At 41.2% G+C, this 18,653-nt stretch overlaps 1 protein-coding gene across 3 annotated transcripts; it reads right to left on the bottom strand.

The window, feature by feature from the left end:
- Positions 1-3,267: 3,267 nt before the first annotated feature.
- LOC311227553 (arfaptin-2-like) lies at positions 3,268-16,271 on the bottom strand. Of its 3 annotated transcripts, XM_084313276.1 has the most exons (10): positions 15,760-16,271; positions 15,357-15,389; positions 13,639-13,747; positions 13,260-13,316; positions 11,602-11,688; positions 11,335-11,447; positions 7,325-7,546; positions 6,730-6,887; positions 6,158-6,332; positions 3,268-5,389 (listed from the first exon to the last, which is right to left on the bottom strand). In XM_084313276.1, the coding sequence occupies exons 1-10, from the start codon at positions 15,859-15,861 to the stop codon at positions 5,234-5,236; spliced, it is 1,212 nt and encodes a 403-aa protein (XP_084169402.1). In that variant the 5' UTR covers positions 15,862-16,271; the 3' UTR covers positions 3,268-5,233. The 3 variants fall into 3 exon arrangements, with proteins under 3 accessions (XP_084169402.1, XP_084169404.1, XP_084169403.1); XM_084313278.1 differs by lacking the exon at positions 13,260-13,316; XM_084313277.1 differs by lacking the exon at positions 15,357-15,389.
- Between the last annotated feature and the right edge of the window lie 2,382 nt (positions 16,272-18,653).

The raw sequence follows: 18,653 nt of genomic DNA, 5'->3' as shown, positions 1-18,653 counted from the left end.
TTGGGAATTAAATGGTTGTGTTGAATATGTTTGAAAGGGCAGTTGTCTTGTCTTTGTCCTTGAATTAGCTTTCCAAAAAGGTCATCAATTAGGAGGATGGTGCTCTTTGACTGAAATAAACACAATAAGGTCAGGGCAGTGGTATATACATTGTCATGCACGAAACAATATTAAAGGGGCGAAGTCCACATTTTTAGGAAACCTAAAACGGTCTTTTCAGTCCATTTCCTCCAACACACAACAACAACAACAACAACAACAACAACAACAACAAAAATAAATGAAAGGACCACCAGTTTATGACAAATCAGAGGGGCTTATGCTTATTATAAATGTGGACCCATCACTTAAAACAAAGCTGATTTATTTTTCACATAATCTCACACATCCAAACGCTTTACTGTTTTGCACACATTAATTTAGTTTGATAATTAAGTTACTTAATAAATGTACAAACAATCAGTCATACCAGTTCATTATAACAATGTTATTTTGGTGACAGACTTCTTCAGACAAACAATTCTGAAAACATTAACTCCTGACGTGCATTGTTACAGATTTAAGAGACTCAAAATAACATTCAATTTCAACTTTAATTAGGTTAGGACTGGAGTTCTACTTTGAAAACGTCCTCCAATGATGTCACATAAGGACAACTGGATCCTTGTGTTGTGTTAATTAAAGCTCAATGAAATGATGGAAATGAGAAAATAGCTACTTTTCTTTTACATACATTTGAGCTGTAATTCAATAAACAAGACACGATTCACTGTCCTCCCGATAACATCAATGGAGGACATATTCAAACTCGTTAAAACTATCAATAACTGTCAAACGAAATCAACATTTGCAAAACTGGGTTAGGCTTCCTCCTCTGAACTAAAAGTTGAATATCAATTGATTATCAACAACTCTGAAATGCACGACGTAAGTGTGATTTAAAAGAAAAAGAAAAAAGAAAGACGTATGGTATAGGGCTACCAGTCTCATTCACCAATGGACTTACGACAAAAAGGGCTTTCTCTTAGGGCCATTTGAGACCGTTTCGTGCAAGACATGAATATAGACAATATATTATAATATAATATGAATTATATATGTTTTATTGGGACGGTTGGTGAATCCCAAAATCTACCCGAAAAGGTCTCAGATGGCCCTAAGAGAAAGCCCTTTTTGTTGTAAATCGTTGGTGAATGAGACCCAAATTTGTCTCTGGCCGATAATCCAGCTATGATGAATTGAAAATGGGGGACCCTGATGTAAACAAGACGAAAGTCTTTCTCTGGTCTGCATCCCCTTAACAATTGTATGTATTGAGCTGTACTGTACTGTACCCATTCTGCAATCTGTTAATAAAGATTTCAATCAATCAATCAATCAATGTATAAACTATTGTATTTTGTTGGACGCAGATGAGGACATTAAAGGAACCTTACCCTTTGCTCTAGTTAGCCGGTGCCGCCATCATCATTCAATATTTTAAATACAAATTAAATCCATAGGTTTTTTCTTTCTTCCTTTGAAATCAAGGAACACCCCGAGTGAGTATAGGTACAAAATGACGCCTTGGATAATAAGAGAGAAGTGGTGTTGAAACCAACCGCGGTTGAAACTCTCACCTGCGTAAGCAACACGCCCAGTCTAGTTTCATGGTGTAGGCTACAGTATCCAATAGGGGATATCTGCAGAGCCGCAAGCCCAACGCCCGGGCGGGGCTTCGGGGCTTAAAGCCCGCCTCAAACCGAGTACAAGCCCCGAAGCCCCGCCCAGACGTTGGGCTTGCGGCTCTGCAGATATACCCTACTCACTGTATACGCTCGGAGCTGTATCTGCGGGTCTGGAGTTGAGAAGGTGAAGTTAGTCCTGCTGCAACCAGACGGCTAGACTATGCTGGCCCAATACAGTAGTTCTGATAGCAAAAATAACAGACCGTGTAAAGCCCTGGGGCTATTTAACTTCAATACAGACACCATTACTTCACTGTGCAAACAAGCACTGAAAACAAAAACGATTTAAATGAATGAATGAATGAATGAATGAATGAATGAATGAATGAATGAATGAATGAATGAATGAATGAATGAAAACTTTATTAACAGATTGCAGAATGGGTACAGTACAGTACAGCTCAATACATACAATTGTTAAGGGGATGCAGACCAGAGAAAGACTTTCGTCTTGTTTACATCAGGGTCCCCCATTTTCAATTCATCGTAACATATATGACATACAGATAGACAGTACAATAAATAGCACCACCACTGTGTAATTCTGAGAAAGTACAACATGCAGTTATGACAGCTTTATCAAGTGTTATTTTATTAAATAGATTTTTTTTCTAACAGCAATCTCGTCCCAGTTGTACTTTGTCCATATGTCACAAATGCAAACACTATAATCAGCTAATGGGAACTGCAGGTTGGTGGCACAGCGCAAAACCACATTCGGTCAGTCATCTTTTTTAGTAAAAGGATACATTTTTTGAATGCCCCACTAACTGAAATGTAAACACAAACTGATCTGGAAATGTTTAATGAAAATTAAGGTGAGACACTGGCTCAAACAAAACAAAAACCTGCAATCATTGATCAGATTCATGATCTTAACTACGTGGACCACAGATAGAGAACAGATAGAGGAACAGACACACATAGACAAACATTATACTAGTACGACACAAGATAGTACGTGCATGCATACGCTTACACACTATATGCACATACAAATATTGCCATGAGTTAGGGAACATACAAACTGTGGACACGCATAGCAACAAGTGTAAAATAATGTAATTATTGTATGATTGTGTGAAGAATGTCACTTTTACTATGTACTCATTTAAACTAATGTATGTTTGGTAATTAAGATATATATAATGATGACCATTGTTAAGTAGAAATGTCAAACTAGAGACAGGGGTGGGCTAGAAATCCTACATGCAAATGTCTCAGTTCAGTCCCTGACAAATACATTAATACATAAATAAAGAAAAGTGTATGTATTATTATGTGTATTATTATTATGTATTACTTTACCCCAAATAGCCTACTGTACCTGTATCAAATGAGTTCTTAACAAATTGCAAAATTACCATGTTCTGATAAACCCAATAGTGTCGCTTTCTAGTGCAGCTGACCAATTTTCTACAGTAGGTCATAGGCTACAGTCAAGGTAGGCTATTAAGATAACGGGATCTTATGCTAACTGATTTTAACCATGATACTGGAGCTGGAAGCTAGAATTGCATCACACACGCAGAGGCAAACACACACGCGACGCAAGCGTTTAATTACATTACAAAGAAAACACTAAGGCAATTGACATCTATAGTATGTAGCCTAAAGCAAGTTTGCTATTTGAGAACAGGTTCCTGAGAATGCAACATTTGTTGTAGTCTAATTGCACTGCAAGGGTTCAGGTCCAAAAACATTACTCGTAGCTTCTCACTGACATGACATAAAATGGTGAACGCTTCATGTCAGTCAATTCCACCATTTGAATGAATAATTGAGTATAACTGAATCATAGGTTGCTAAACAGTTATTTATACAATTATAGACAATTCCTGGGTCATAAACTATTATCTGGCGAAAGAGCCACCTCCTTACATCCATACTAATCTATGAGTGAAGTGGAAGTACCCTGATGATTGTGAACACAATGACTGGGGGTAGACATATTAGAGATATACCAGACTGTATTGTCATACATGTAATCGTGGTACCATACATATTGCAAACTGAAGAGAAAAGTACTGAGTGAGTGTACTGTACAGATTCTCCAGGAACTCTGTGGAAGCCGCCAATCACATCACATTGACATATATCTATGTGCGTATTATGTACAGCTTGACTGAGTGTGACATAATAACAACAGTGTATTTCTTTATTGGAGATGCAGAACAACACAAGACCTAACAGCAGAGATCTAACTATGAAGGGACACTTGAAGAGAAATCTGACCATGTCACAGTACAAAGGGATAGATAGATAAATAAATAACACAAAATTATAAGCAAGAATTGTACATTCTGTCTGGAAATGTGTATAATTTGGTGCATTTACGGTCACATTAATATTCCGGTATACAACTCACTCAAGCATACCATCTAGACGGCGCATAGACGCCATCTACTGTACCTTTTATGTTCTGTGTAATTGAGCTCATATCAGATAGAAATAATCTGGAATATTATTATCATTCATATTATTTAGTCCTTTATCATTTGCTCGCATGCCCAAATTTGGTCATTGCGCTGCCCTACTGTCGGTCTGAGGAGGGTGTAAACTACCACCTGCCTCCTCTTACGCATAATGGAGTCACCAGCTGCTTCTTTTCACCCGACGGCTAGGAGTCTCACTGGGAGAGTTTAACGCTCGCCATATCTCCCCCAGATACCCCACCCGCTGTGCAGGCCCCCCGACCGACCAGTAGGAGTCGCTATTGCAACGATCAGGACTCATCAATACTCATACCCCACCGGCTTCCCAGCCAATAATTGTGTTCGTAGGCACGACAGACCAAGCCGGCGGTACCGCTGAAACCAGGAATTGAACCCGGGTCCCTGCGGTAGTAGGTGAGTGCTTAGACCTCTACACAATACCCAGATGCCCCCGGAATATTATTGAGCACACACATTCATAATCGACATGCGATACATGTTGCAGTGTCAGTATTGCTTTTACACCATTCCTGTCATAGAATAAAAGATTCTGATAGGGTACAGATTCTGTGCCAAAATGAGTGTATTCTTCCCTAAAACGCATGTACAGTACACACAGTAAACTTGACCATCCAGGTGGTACACACTTAAAATGTTACGGATAATGATTTAGACACCATTACAAAAGAAAGAACCTGTGCAAAATTCCTTAGAGAGACCTCTCCGCCCGATACATAAATAAGAAATGATATAAACGGCTGGGCTACATAAAATAGTAAGAAGGAGAAAATAAAAGCTCTGTAAATAAGATAAGACATCCGACTTCTTGTACCGTCTATGAAAAATGAGTTGATATATCGATAAAAAGATGAAATGAGCTCTCGCGTTTCCCATGATCACTGGCCTCTACTGATCCTACAGTATCCCTTCTGGTATATACAACAAATTCCTGTCCCTCTAACCATCCGTCCACTGCGACCGTCAGTGTCAACCTCTTCAAAGACTTTCTTTCTTTCGTTTTTATTATTATTATTATGTCTGAAAACGGATGCACCCTGGGTGATCCTGCTTTCACTGTTCCTCCAGCCAGGAAGGCTTGTCTGCTCCGGGGGGCTTTAGCTTTACATTGAACTGTATGAGAGTTTGTTCCAACTGCTGCTGGTTGCCAGCAAAGTACGCCGAGATAGCGTTATGGAAGAGGAGCAGCTGTTTGTGCATCACTTTCACCTGGAAGACAACCAGAAGAAAACTGTTCATCAGTATTTTGCCTACATTTTTGCTAACTCCTTACTGATAATTTTATTTTTTTATTATCTTTCCCCCCCTTCATTTTTCTCCCCTCCCAATGTTAGTCGTTATGCCAATTCCCAATCCCCTTCCTGGTCGCTGCGCACTCTACCCCCTACCGTCGGTCTGGGTGACTATCACATGCTTCCTCCGACACATGTGTACCCAGCCCACCACTTCTTTTCACCTGGCAGCGCGGACTCTCACTGGGAGAGTGTAACGTGTGGAAGGACACACTACCTCCCTCCAGATCCTTCCCTCGCTGTGCAGGCGCTCCGACCGAACCGTAGGAGTCGCTGTTTACAACGACCCGGACCCACCCACCGGCTTCCCTCCCGCTGACTCTGCCAATTGAGCCAGTATGACGGCCGGCCAAGCCGGAGGCAACGCTGACAGCCGGATTCGATACCAGTGTCTCTCTCGTTGGTGACGACGAGCGCTTAGTCCGCTGCGCCACCCAGCCGCCCTTACTGATAACTTCTAGTCATCTGAACTTATAATCATTTGAATTAACAACACACAACCGGACATACGTTTGCACAAACGTAGCTAGCCTATATGGGGCTATAGAATTCTGCAGCCATTTTACTAAAGTGTGAACTTTAGTAAATTCCTATCTGCTCTTGTAACGGCAAGTCTCCTTCGAAGGAGGTATCCATTTTATTACTGGGAGTGGGGCGTGGTTGGAAAACCTCTGCTACTACAAACCTTATTCTCCTCCAGGAATTTGAGTTTGATGGTGACGTCACTGCGCAGCCTCTCGTACTTGTCTCTGTGGAGCTGGAAGTCGTGCTGGGCCACATCGATACGCACCATGGTAGCGGCATCCCTTGGGCCCAGGCTCAGCTCCTCCAGGTCAGAGCGGTAGGCATCAAACTCAAGTCTGCACAGGTCACAGTCTCGTGTTAGCGCCTTGTTAAAATAGCGTTTTTTTTATTTTTTATTACAGTATACCCCCCCCCCCCTTCCCAATGACTTCAAATGACTTTATTTTATAATTTTTAGACTATTTTTAAACTGAATCATTTTAAACTATTTTTATTATTTGTATTACTGAAAACTGTAAGCAGAGAGCCTATTGGGATGCTAGATCCTAATGTGAAACACTGTGATTTACCTTACCTTGCTACCTGTCTATCTTTTTTATGCTCGCTTATGCCTGTATTTTTTACTGTTGTGAAGCACTTTGAACTGCAACCTCTGTATGAAAAGTGCTATACAAATAAAGTTATTATTATTATTATTATTCAACAAGTAAATCCTAAATCCTGCTTGTTTACCTCGCGTTCTCATACAGCTTGATGGTCAACAGGGTGTCCTCCATTGTCTTGTTGACCAGCGTGTTGATGCTGGAGACAAAGAAGTTGATGGCACCGAGTAGAGACTCCCCGTTCTTACACAACAGCTTCTGGGTTTCCGCGTTGTACCCGAACTCGTCCTGCAGACGTGAAGAGGACATTTTAAAACGCTAACTGCATCTCTGCTTACTTTATAAAAGATGAACACGTCCAACATTAGGAGAAATGCGCTTACCGTCTTCTCCGGAGTCAGACAAGAAGATAAGACTGTATTGTTCAATAGAAAGTTATCCGGCTGCAAGCTATAGCCTAGCTCAGCACAAATGAATGAAAGCGGATACAGACCACTAGCCTAGCTTAAAACTCCAGGAGAGGCGTTTTTTTGGCCAAGAGCTAGGCTAGCTGGTCCATATCCGCTTCCATTCATTTGTGCTAAGCTAGGCTAGCTTGCACCCGAATAGCTTTCAACTATTTGCACAGAGAGGAAATGTCTATATACTGTATCCCCTGCATTTCCCATAATGTTGGCATGTTCCTTTAAAAAGAGGAACTATTGGGGATAATAGTAATACTACACCTGCAGCTCTGGGCACTTCTGGCTGAGGTCGGCGAAGGTGTCTCCTAAAGCCTGCTGTGTCTGCACCATGTTGTGGAAGTGGCTGGTGAGCGCGATGGCCAGCCGTAGGATGGTCTCATACTTGAACTTGGTGTCTCTCAACAAGTCGATCTGAACCTCCAGTTCCAGGTCCACCGTCCGCGAGCCTCGTCCGAACCGCTCCGAGAACATCTGCTTGGTACACTGGAATGTAGTTGACGAGAAGAATTGCGATTTAGTTCATTGTTCATTTACACAAGGGCATTGTGTTTATGTCCCTCCTAGCTCCACGTACACACAGGAGGGCCCTACACTATGCGCCAGGTCAAGGACACTTTGGCAGAGATATTGGGATACGTATGTAATACATAAACACATTTAAGCCACGCAAGGGCAACTTGGATGGTGGTGGTGGGGTGATAAAAAAGAAAGAATAACACAATGTCGTCATTACCAAGGTTATTATAGTTAACTAAAACTAAAACTAGGTGTGGGGGAAAAAAACATTCTAGTAATTTCTTTATTTTGTTTATAAATAAATACTGAAACATTATAAAAATAAAAATGAATAAAAACTAAAACTAAACATTTTTAAACAATAAAAACTAAACTGAAACTAGCTCTGGAAACTAACAAACTAAACTTACATTTTTATTTTATAAAAATTAAAACTAATGACAAATACAAAACTATAATAACCCTGGTTTGATTGATTGATTGATTGATTGATTGATTGAAAACGTTATTAACAGATTGCAGAATGGGTACAATACAGTACGGCTCAATACAAACAACTGCTAAGAGGATGCAGACCAGAAAAATACTTTTGTCTTGTTTACATCAGGATCCTCCATTTTCAATTCATCAGGACATTTATGACATACAAATATACAGTACTGTGTAAGAAAGAAAAAAAAGATCATAAGAAAAATATATACATCCGATTTGGACATTTACCGGGGCCAGTTTCTAATTGCAGCCACCCGTAGGTGCTCTTTGAGAGCGATTTTGAAGGAGGGTAGGGATTCACATTCTTTTACGGCTGTGGGTAGGGCATTCCACATTATTGTGGCATAATTGCAAAACGTGTTTAGTCCCTTGTTTGAGCCGAATCTGGGTTGAACATGATTTGTGGAACTCCCTCTGGTGTTGTGGTCGTGGAATTCACTGACCTTTGGGAAGTATTTCGACATGTACATGGGTATCTTAGTGGTGTAGTGTATCTTGTAGACCAGGCCCATTGCAAGTTGCTGTACTCTGTCGTCTACTCTAAGCCATCCTAGGTTGTCAAAATGGGTAGGGGTAAGGTGGGTTTTAGGAGTAAGGCAGTAGTCTGACCAGTTGGTTTTCTGATGTTTGTAGCCTTGTTTTTAGGGCCTTTGAGGTGCAAGTATAGCCGTCGTACCCTTGAATGAGTGTTCCTGTTAAGAGTCTTCAAGGTATTCTAGTTCAGGGGTTCCCAAACTTTTCAGGCCGCGACCCCCAAATAACGGTGTCAGAGAGCCGCGACCCCCACTATTATAGGAGGTAAAAAAAAAAAATTACGCACACACACTAATAAGCATTGGAGGCTTTTAACCAGGGCCGGACTGGGGAAATCATTCAGGCCAGGAAATATAGTGCAAAATATAGCCCCAGTCAGGCCACTTTTTAAGCAGGGGGTCCCCCACCAGGAAATCTTTTGTTACAAAGACATCATTTCCTGCATTCTGGTGCAGGAATTTTGTATTTGTACCCTTTAAATGCCAGTGTTTGTGATGGCATCACAAATTATTGTTAAAAAACAGGCTAGCATAATTATGTATGATTAGCAACAACACAGATTTTTATGGATTTTCAGTTTTTTTGTAATTGATAAAAAATACAATCTTTTATTCAACTTCAGTCCTGATCATAACACCACATATTCATTTTATAACCATTTAAATGCCAGTGTGTGTGATGGCATATATTTGCAATATATCAAATGCAAAGTAGATTTTTCTGGGGGGGATTATTACAGGCTAGCATGTGTCAATGATTAGCAGTTTTTTGTAAGGGTCCCGCCTCCACCAATCACATGCGGCTCCCTTTGTGTGTGTGTGAGAGAAAGAGAGAGAGAGAGATAGTTCTCCAACTTGTGTGAGTTGCAGTGATCTCCTGGTTGTTCCCCACCTAGGTTATCCAACTATTGCACTGGTGCAACTAGAAACACGGGCCTGGCCTGCTTCTAAGTTCAGTGGCCTGACTGCAAAAAAAAATAAAAAATATTATTTAACTTTTTAATCATCTGGCAATGATTATATTGTCATCCCACTGTAACAGAGAAGCCGTTGGCCTTGCTGAGTTTGCTATTTGATCCAAAGAGAATGGATTCTGTTTTACCCAGGTGTAATGATAGTTTGTTATCAGCGAGTCACTACAAGAGGTCAGAGGGTGTGTGTGTGTGTGTGTGTGTGTGTGTGTGTGTGTGTGTGTGTGTGTGTGTGTGTGTGTGTAGGAAACATACATGTATGGAGCATATGCCCTGCAGTGTATAAAATCATCACTTAGAAACACAAGAGTGCTCTAGTAGTTTTCATATTTTATGGAAAAGCAAGATCAGACTTTACTTAAATGTATGTTTTTTAAAGTCTGATCTTGATTTTCCATAAAATATGAAAACCACTAGAGCACTCTGTATTTTAAATAAGTTGCATTACTTGCATACATTTGTTACCAAAATATATGAAAAACCTGCAACTATTCATGACAGAAAAGATTGGACACATCGTACCGCTTGCCTATTTCTGAACAGCATTTTAAGAGAAAGAAAAATGTTTGTTCTCAAGCTTTTAAGGTTCTGAGACATTAAACCAGCTCAGTTATCATGCTTCTACTATTCTCCTTCTATAAAGATTGGTGTGAAGTGAATGAATACAAACGTTATCTCTGCCTATTTCCCTACAGACTTCAATAGGAAAATGAGTAAGGATGAAACAACTGTTAGTCATTCATGCCCATCTTTAGTCTGAGGTTTGTTCCGTAATGCAGACCCTTACTAAATTGTAGTCTTTTTCCCCCCCGCAAACGTATACTCCATACTGCCTCAGAGTCATTTTTAGAACCCAAAGTATAGAGACATGGGATTTTCATAGAGACAGATTGAAATGCAAGAATGCTGGGAAGAGCAAATGTAAATAGATACCAAGAGGGTGTTGCATTTTATGGTTTGAAGTTAAAAGTCACTGAACATCAAGAACTTTTGACAATGTGTAAAAATGCTTACTGTGTATGATTATGATCTGAACTGTCCAAATACTTTTGGAACCACAATATGTTATTGCCGAAATAGGCTCCGACGTCTATCAGGTCACATATTGGGCCTCATTTATCAAAGCCAAATACACTCAAACTCATATGAAGACCTTTTTAAATATACACTCAAAGTAGAAATGACATTATAATGGGTCAGGTCGGTATGCATATTTTGTGTTTTATCAACTTGCAACCTTTTACACTCATGAAAATGTTGATAAACTATTTTAAAGTTTCCATCTAAAGGGAAACAGAAGTGAGGAGGCTATGTGGGGTGAGAGGGCGGGGAAACCACAAATGGACTTCTGCTTTTTACTACCTGTACCTCCCCTCCCCCCTCACCCATGCTGCTATGATGCCTGAATTTCCCCAAGGGGATCAATAAAGGAATATCTTATCTTACTTACCTTCTGTACTCATTGAAACAAAGCTAAATTGACTGCATTTACTGGATATAGCGCTTTTATCCAAAGCACTTCACAACTTATGCCTCACATTCACCCGTTCACTCACACATTCACACACACCGATGGCGGAGGCAGGTGCCAACCCGCTCATTGGGAGCAGTTCGGGGGTTAAGTGCCTTGCTCAAGAACACTTCGACACAATGCCGGGAGAAGCCTGGAATCGAACCGGGAACCTGATTACCAGACGACCCCTCTACCTCCTGAGCCACTGTCGCCCCCGAAGCTCAGTGACTACAGTGTACATTGTACCTTGTAAGTGTTAATGCCCCATTTCTTCACGCTGTCCAACTTCTCCACCGCCACGCCGCGAGTCACCTCCTCCGACGCCAACGCCGAGTTACTGGCGCTGTGGTGCATGGGCCCTTAGAACACAGGAGAACCAAAAGGTTAAAGTGCACACGTCATGCAAATGCATTTTATTTCCCTATCAGAGATTAAAAACAGGCTATGGACGAATACTATGAGTGACAGGTGACTGAGTGAACACAGTGAGTGACAGATGATGCCCGGTGATACCTGGGTGACGGTCCGGCGGGTTGGCAATACGGCTGGCCGTGGACTGGCTGTGAGGGATGCCACCGCCCCGCGATTTCATGCGGATGTCTGGAATGAGTACGGCAGTGATGGGACAAGTGAAAGGGAGAGTAGATTTGGTAGGTTATATATTGTTGAATGAGAGACAGAAAACAGAGTGACAGGAGGATGTCAGGTTGGAGGATGTCAGGCTGGCAGACACAACAGAACAATGGGCCCCAGGCGGGGGAAGTACCCAGGCGGAGTTTGTGAAATGTTTTTAAAAAGGGAAGCGTTTCGGGTGAATTATCCACCATGCAGGTCTCTCATGCGTGGGGGGGTGAAATGACATGTCAGAAAAAAGAGTTGAAAAATGGATTCATGGGATGAAAGGTTTGGGTGTCGAATGACAAAACAGTGGCAAGCAATTAACATCCTGTATTCATTTAACCATAGAGGAACATTGGAAACATTCACAAACGCAGCATTTAAAAGGGACGGTTCGGGATCTTTAGAAAGCCACTAGGCCTTCTGATCGCTATCCAAGCTCCCTCTTCTCACAACCATCGTATGGTTTGGGACAAATTTGTAATGGGGCTCCAAGAGTATTCATTAGCAATGCTAGTTCAAGTTGGGATTCAACCATTCCCCTCAAAGTCCTTTCAAAACATTTCTATTGCTTATCTTTACTATTACTACAACGTACAGTAAATGGGTTTGCTTGTGTTCTTTTGAGAGGGCGAAACATGTCATTCCCGGGTGAGTTACGGCAGCATTGATATTAAGAGGACGCCATTGTAAACGTTTCAAAAAGGTTTTGATTTTATTTGAAATCTTTATTTCGAACATGTAAATAAAACTAAATAAAACTAAAACAAATCATTAATCTCTAGCAATGAAATGAAAAAAAAACTAAAAAACAAAACTAAAAAGGAACATAACTCAATTTACATGTTCGAAAAGTAGTAGGAAGAAGTATACACTTATTTAATCCTACCCCTTTTCCACTACCCAAAATGTATGTAATTCCGATTTGATACCGATTTAAATACTTACAAATCAAATATATATATACAAATATATGGAAAATGTAAAAAAATATATATGTAAAACATGAATAAAATAAAATAAAAATGTAAACACCCGTGAATGTCAAATCCCTTCCTCATCCCTGTACCTCGTGAAAATAATTTCTTTATAACTCTATTTGAATTGTATTATATTTGGACATTGCTTAAGCACAACATTCAGACTGTTCCACAGTTTCACTCCACATATTGAAATGTATTTTCAAAAACAATTAGAATGAATTTTAAAACAGTGCTTGGTTAGAGATCAGGATAAATAAAAAAAAAATCCTAAACCTTCCCTTTAACATGACAGCCCTGTAATATCAGGTTAGAGCATCCTTTATTTTTATAATCTGTTAAAAAAAGAAGAGTCGCTTGTTGACATTCAAGAAACTTCAAGTGTGCGAGTTAAAAGTGCGAGCAAGGCTTCTGTAAAACCCCCGTGTTCAGGCAACTACCAAACGCTACGGTAATAAATAAATAAAAAAAACAGACGAGCAAAGAGAGTAGAGAAAAGAGCAACACAGTCGGGGTTCCCGGTTAGAATAGAATAGAATAAAATGGGCGGGGCTTGTCAAAGCAAACAGCCACCTGGTCCCGGGGCTTGTCTTCTGTCCAGATACTGTGGGTTGAAGCGGACAGCGGGTCCTAGGGGACATGAGGAACCGTTCATATGGTGAACCAAAACAGCCAGAGACTGTCTACAGTATAAACTTTGTCACATCATAAGGTGTTGCTGTATAAACTTGACAAACATCAAAAGGTGTTGCTGTATAAATGGATGACATCAAAGGGTGTTTGCTGAAGGAGTCCTGTCAGGTCGGTGCGGGGGAAGTGCCAGGACATTATATCATACTTCTAGAAGACTCCAGGCTCTGGAACACGCAAAGATGTTTGCGAAAACAAGCATCTGTCAAGAACCCGTCAGGCTGGAGAGTTCATCTGACCAGGTGTGGAGCTAACGGTATACCTTTGATGGAGCTGGTTGGAATGATGCCCCCTGCTGGTCCTCCGTAGCCACCTGAGACGATGCTGGTTTCATTCAGGTTGGGACCAGACACCATCACCTGCTGCAAGTCCTGATGGATTGAAAACAGTATATATATATATATATATATATATATATATATATATATATATATATATATATATATATATATATATATACAACCAGACAACCAGTGACAGGTGACAACTAGTGACACTAAAAGCTGTGGTTCAAACAGTGCCTGAATTAGCACATCATTTTATATAAACACATTGTAGGGACAGATGGAGATGGGAAATCGGAAATAAACTATGGTGAAAAATAGAGCTGTCTGGTAGCAATATTTCAGGGTTTTCTGCATGACAACAAGGAGTGGCCGTTTTGGACCAACTGCAAATATGTGTTTCTGATACACTTGAAAAGTCTGACGCTGATATTCCACTAAAAGTCTATGGTCAGTAGATTTACATTCATATAGAAAACATTAAATAGCGACTGATCAATAATTTGGCCATCTTTTCACCAATCTCTTCACTTTTCTCAAACTAGGCTAAGTCAAGCAGGTCTAATGATGAACACCTGTGTCAATCTCCTCCCATTTAGGGGTGGGTGTTGACGGCGGACAAGAGGAATTTCGACAACTTTGCGGAATTCACAAATGATTTGGAGGGGGCTTTGAGCAGGCAGGTCCCTACAGAGGTCTGTGTCGAGTGTGTTCAGCTCGAAGGTTTCTGACTGCACAGTGCACACCCCATGACACAGAGAAGGCCACCTCACTCCTGTACTCTGACCTATCATTGTCGGTGATGCGTGCAGATCTGAGTTCGATTTGGGTGTTCTTATCTCCCCAAAATTAACCAAACCAAGGGGATAAACCCGCTAGGGTTTGCTTCAACCAGACTAAACAAGGGTAGGTGTGAAATCACCCTTAGTCTTCAGCAAAGTAGGTAACGGTATGTCCAATCCAATGATCACACCAACCAATTATAGCATCAATCAGAGTTACAGCCCATGAGAGGATGTTTTCTTTTGTTTTCTTCCTTTGGGGGGGGGGGGGGGGGGGGGGTCAAGGAAGATTCTAAAATAGTAGCCAAATATAAGTGACAGATTGCATGTGTCTTTCAGCAGATCAGTCGACATGAAGGGATATATACACCTATGTACCATGTTATTGGATGAAATATGGGGGGAGATGGGTAAATAAATAAATATAAATAAATAAAATGTCAGGATAATCTAACAACCAGCCCACTTTACCAGTACAGCAATGTTATGGCCTGCTTGTTTGTATCAACCTAATATCAGCACCAGTTCATATTAGACATTTACAGTACATAATTTACATTATGGAAAATCGCTGAAGATTATACATTATTTTGGTATGTACGCTCATGTGGAAACAATGTTTTGTGTTCAAATACACAAGCGATCAGCCATCAGAGAGCTTCCTGCAATCCCCTATGCTATTTCCTATAATGTGAGTGAGCATTGCGAGGAAAGGACAAAGCCTAGCCTACTGCCACAAAATGTCTACATGTGCAAATAAATGGGTATGCTCAGCAATTTTAGTCTTCAAATATCAGTATAGCATCCAAAAATATCCTGTACAGGTTGAGCCCATGATGTAATTTCCACACACTGACACAAACAATACACAGCTAAGAACCCAGCTAGTCCTCATTCTATTTCCCCTACTGTACCTTCTCATCTATGCTCCATTGAATCTGTGCAGCCTGTATGACAGTGAGACATAAGAGAACGCAGTACAATAAGGGTATTCACATCATAATTAAGAGGGGACATCTTGCAAAAATAACAGTAAACTAACTAAAACAACAGCAAGTGATGCATCCTTTTATATGCTGAAGATGACATGATTTCAAGGCTATTGTGTGAGGATTTAATTCATGATTCCTTGTTAGGATGGTGGTAATATACTGTAGGCGTCTGTGCGGTTAGGTAACTGAATGAATCAGATGATGAATCAAGGCCTATGGGATTGGGTATACCGTGCATGATTTAGACACATTAGATGTGGTTGTCTCGATATAAAATATCATGGAAGAAGGACTCTGGCGGTGAGATTAGAGACAGATGACTCACCTGCTCTAGGCTGTCATCCTCTGGGAGAGCTCCTGTGTCTCCATTGCTGTTAATGGGAATCTCCATGGTAGCAGCCTTGCTCATGATACTGTCTGCCATCATGAAATCTCTGCTCAGCCTCTCAGACACACAAGTTAATAATAACTCGTCGTGCGCTTCGATCGATTAACGCATTGGATCGCAATTGCCTGCTAATAAACACAAGCAGCCTGTGTAGTAGTCTGTGTATGTATAAACAGCTTGTCTTCGCTGCGTTGCTAGAGATTACCCTGCTGGCTACTAAAGCAGTGATGGCTGTTGGCTACCTGACAGCTAGCTTGCTACTAGCCACAGTAGCAACAACCTGCCAGTGCACTTATAAGATGAAACACCGCCGTCGTTTTGTGCGCAGAAATACTTAGAAAATGTTTAATAATTTGAACGGACTAAGGCAATGCTATGCTCAATTTTAATTTGATACAAAATGCCATTGTGCTCCTGCTTCCATTTCTGCAGTCGTCCTCTTCCTCAGCCAGAAAATCCCTGCATCCAGCCAGCAGCCCCTGGCCGCATCACTTCACAATAAAAGCTTTGTTTTCTTGACGTGTCATTTTGGACTAATGGTCAAACGAACAAAGGCGAAATAAAAGGCGAAATATTGTAATTGTTCGTTGGTCTGTGATCATATGACAGTGCGAGGCAGGTGTGTGAGGTGCCAAAGACCCTAGGGGACTACATGTGCCATGAGGTATACTTTTACTTTGAAGGAAATAAAGTGACACGTCGTCCTCGCCTGGCGTCATCCCCCTCTTCATCAAAGAGGCTTCCACGTCTTGCACTGCTGACGTTGCTGATCCCCGGACTGTAGTACCACGCCTCCCCCGAAGATGTCACTAAAAGCTCAGGAAACGATGCGAGGACCGAGTCTCTGCTCTCTAGAATAGTCACGGTGCTAATACATTATATTCTCTCAATTGAGCGCAACATAACACTGCCAGAGAAAGGTTTGACACAAGAGACTTTTATGTGTGCTGTGCTATTGTATGGCACTTTGGATAAAATGGTCTATTAAATGGCATAAAACAGACTAGTGTAGTGACATGACAGTGTTATTCTCCCTGTCTTTTCTTTTAATGGACCTGACCATAATCCATGAAGAGAGGCCTGGGAAGATAACTTTGTTTTGATTGTGCTCGCACTTCCTGCTATGCTCTTTGACTTTCCCAAATGCGGTGCCTCCTCTAAGCTTCTAGACAGCCATGGCCTATATATATATCCAGAAAATTTATAAATCTTAGAGGATTTGTATTATGGTCTGATGCAATTCACACAAGGAATTTAGAGAATCATGGCTGGGTAACCAGTAATCTAACACAGACTAGCAACACAAAACATAGATGAAATGAGTAAGGTAATGATATCTGAAGGAAACTATAATGTTTCTTATGAAATGTTTTGAAGGCAACATCTATATGTTCCTTATCATCCTTTTCCATATGGGACTGCTGCTAAACATGGCTCATTTGCTCTCTCCTGTATATCTGTTACTTTGTACTTTATTTCATCAGCATGCAGTCTGCGTTGTACTGTAGTGAAGGTGTACACACATGTGAAAAGGGTCTTATTTCCTGTGTTCTTGCCCTTGATTGTACGTCTGGTAGACCTGTTTGTGGTGTAAATGTACGTGGCAATCAATCATATTCCGATTCTGGCATAAAAAGGTGTTTCTTTGCTTTGCGGAAGGGTATATGTTTTGACTTAAACATCTGAAGAGTGTGTCGTACTCAACATCCTCTAACCGGGCACCCCTTGACCCCCACATTATTCATGGCCCACAAACAGGCTGCTGTTTCGGCAGCATGCATTTTAAAAACCAGTTGTTTTTCTTTTTCCAGGAAGGAACTGGAAGAAAGAGCAGATTATATGCAAGAGCACCGCACGAGACCGCAAAGCTGCAACAGGCCACCTAAGACTTATAAACCAGGAGTTTGAATTCACTTCACTCGCGTATTTCGTCTGCATTGTAAACACATAAACATCACAGATCTTACCCAACACAGTCAACTGGATTTTAACACAAGGGGAATATGAGACCGATCTTACAATACCAATCTTTTCTCTTGACCCTCTGGATTAAAAGTTTAGGACGCCGAAGTTCTCACACAGGAGAATGCACGTTTACTGGTGGCTATAAATTGAGAACAAGACCTGGTTACATTTTTAAGGGGTTCAGGCTGCGGGACCCTTGTGTGAGACAGGGGGGGCACATGGCGCGGGGGCCAGTGTGTGCATGTGAGGGGAGCGTGAGACCTACACCGCAGGACACCCCTCCCCCCTCCCTGTCATCTCGGGGAACGGTTCGTCTTGTTTTTTAATTATCATTAAGCACGCTTCCAGATGTTGGCAGTGGATTCATCCTCACACAGTCCTCTGTGTTCTTGAGCAGCAATCAGAGAAGCGGAATGAAAAAGAAGACCCTAGGAAAACCTGGCAACGCGCAGTGCTCTGGATTTCTTTGCCTGCTATGTCATTATTCCTTGGGAAAACAATTACAAACAGTGCTCGGTGTTTACAGTATATAGCATATGGAGCTGATCCTTTTATAGTTTCTTTAATGTCCCGTTTCAAACAAACTGTCAGGTTTTTTCACCCTGTTGGAGGTTTAATCAGGACTCTCTCAGGGACACAGCTATTCATCATCATTATCTCCACCAGGTGGTAGCCTGGGGGGGGGGATTATGTATTTTGTTGTGTGCATGTGTCTGTCTGCCTATCTGGAGCTAATGTCCCAAACTATGTGGCCGCGGTGGATGAAACCTGCCACGTAGGCTGACAGCGGGCCACAGACATGACTCCTGGAATATTTCTCAAATCGGTCAATGACAAGTATTTTATTTGAATGAATTTCCATCATT

Source organism: Notolepis coatsorum (genome assembly GCF_963971535.1).
Source record: "Notolepis coatsorum genome assembly, chromosome: 1".
Taxonomy (NCBI): domain Eukaryota; kingdom Metazoa; phylum Chordata; class Actinopteri; order Aulopiformes; family Paralepididae; genus Notolepis; species Notolepis coatsorum.
Note: the sequence above shows the minus strand (reverse complement) of the source record. Positions and strands in the feature narration are given on the sequence as shown.

What these genes read in the sequence shown, in the direction of transcription:
- LOC311227553 (XM_084313276.1), bottom strand. Translation starts at nt 15,861, where the DNA reads ATGATGGCAGACAGTATCATGAGCAAGGCTGCTACCATGGAGATTCCC. An exon ending in AATGGAGCATAGATGAGAAG is followed by an intron (nt 13,748 to 15,356) that starts GTACAGTAGGGG and finishes TCAATCCATCAG; the next exon opens with GACTTGCAGCAGGTGATGGT. An exon ending in TCCAACCAGCTCCATCAAAG is followed by an intron (nt 13,317 to 13,638) that starts GTATACCGTTAG and finishes CATGTCCCCTAG; the next exon opens with GACCCGCTGTCCGCTTCAAC.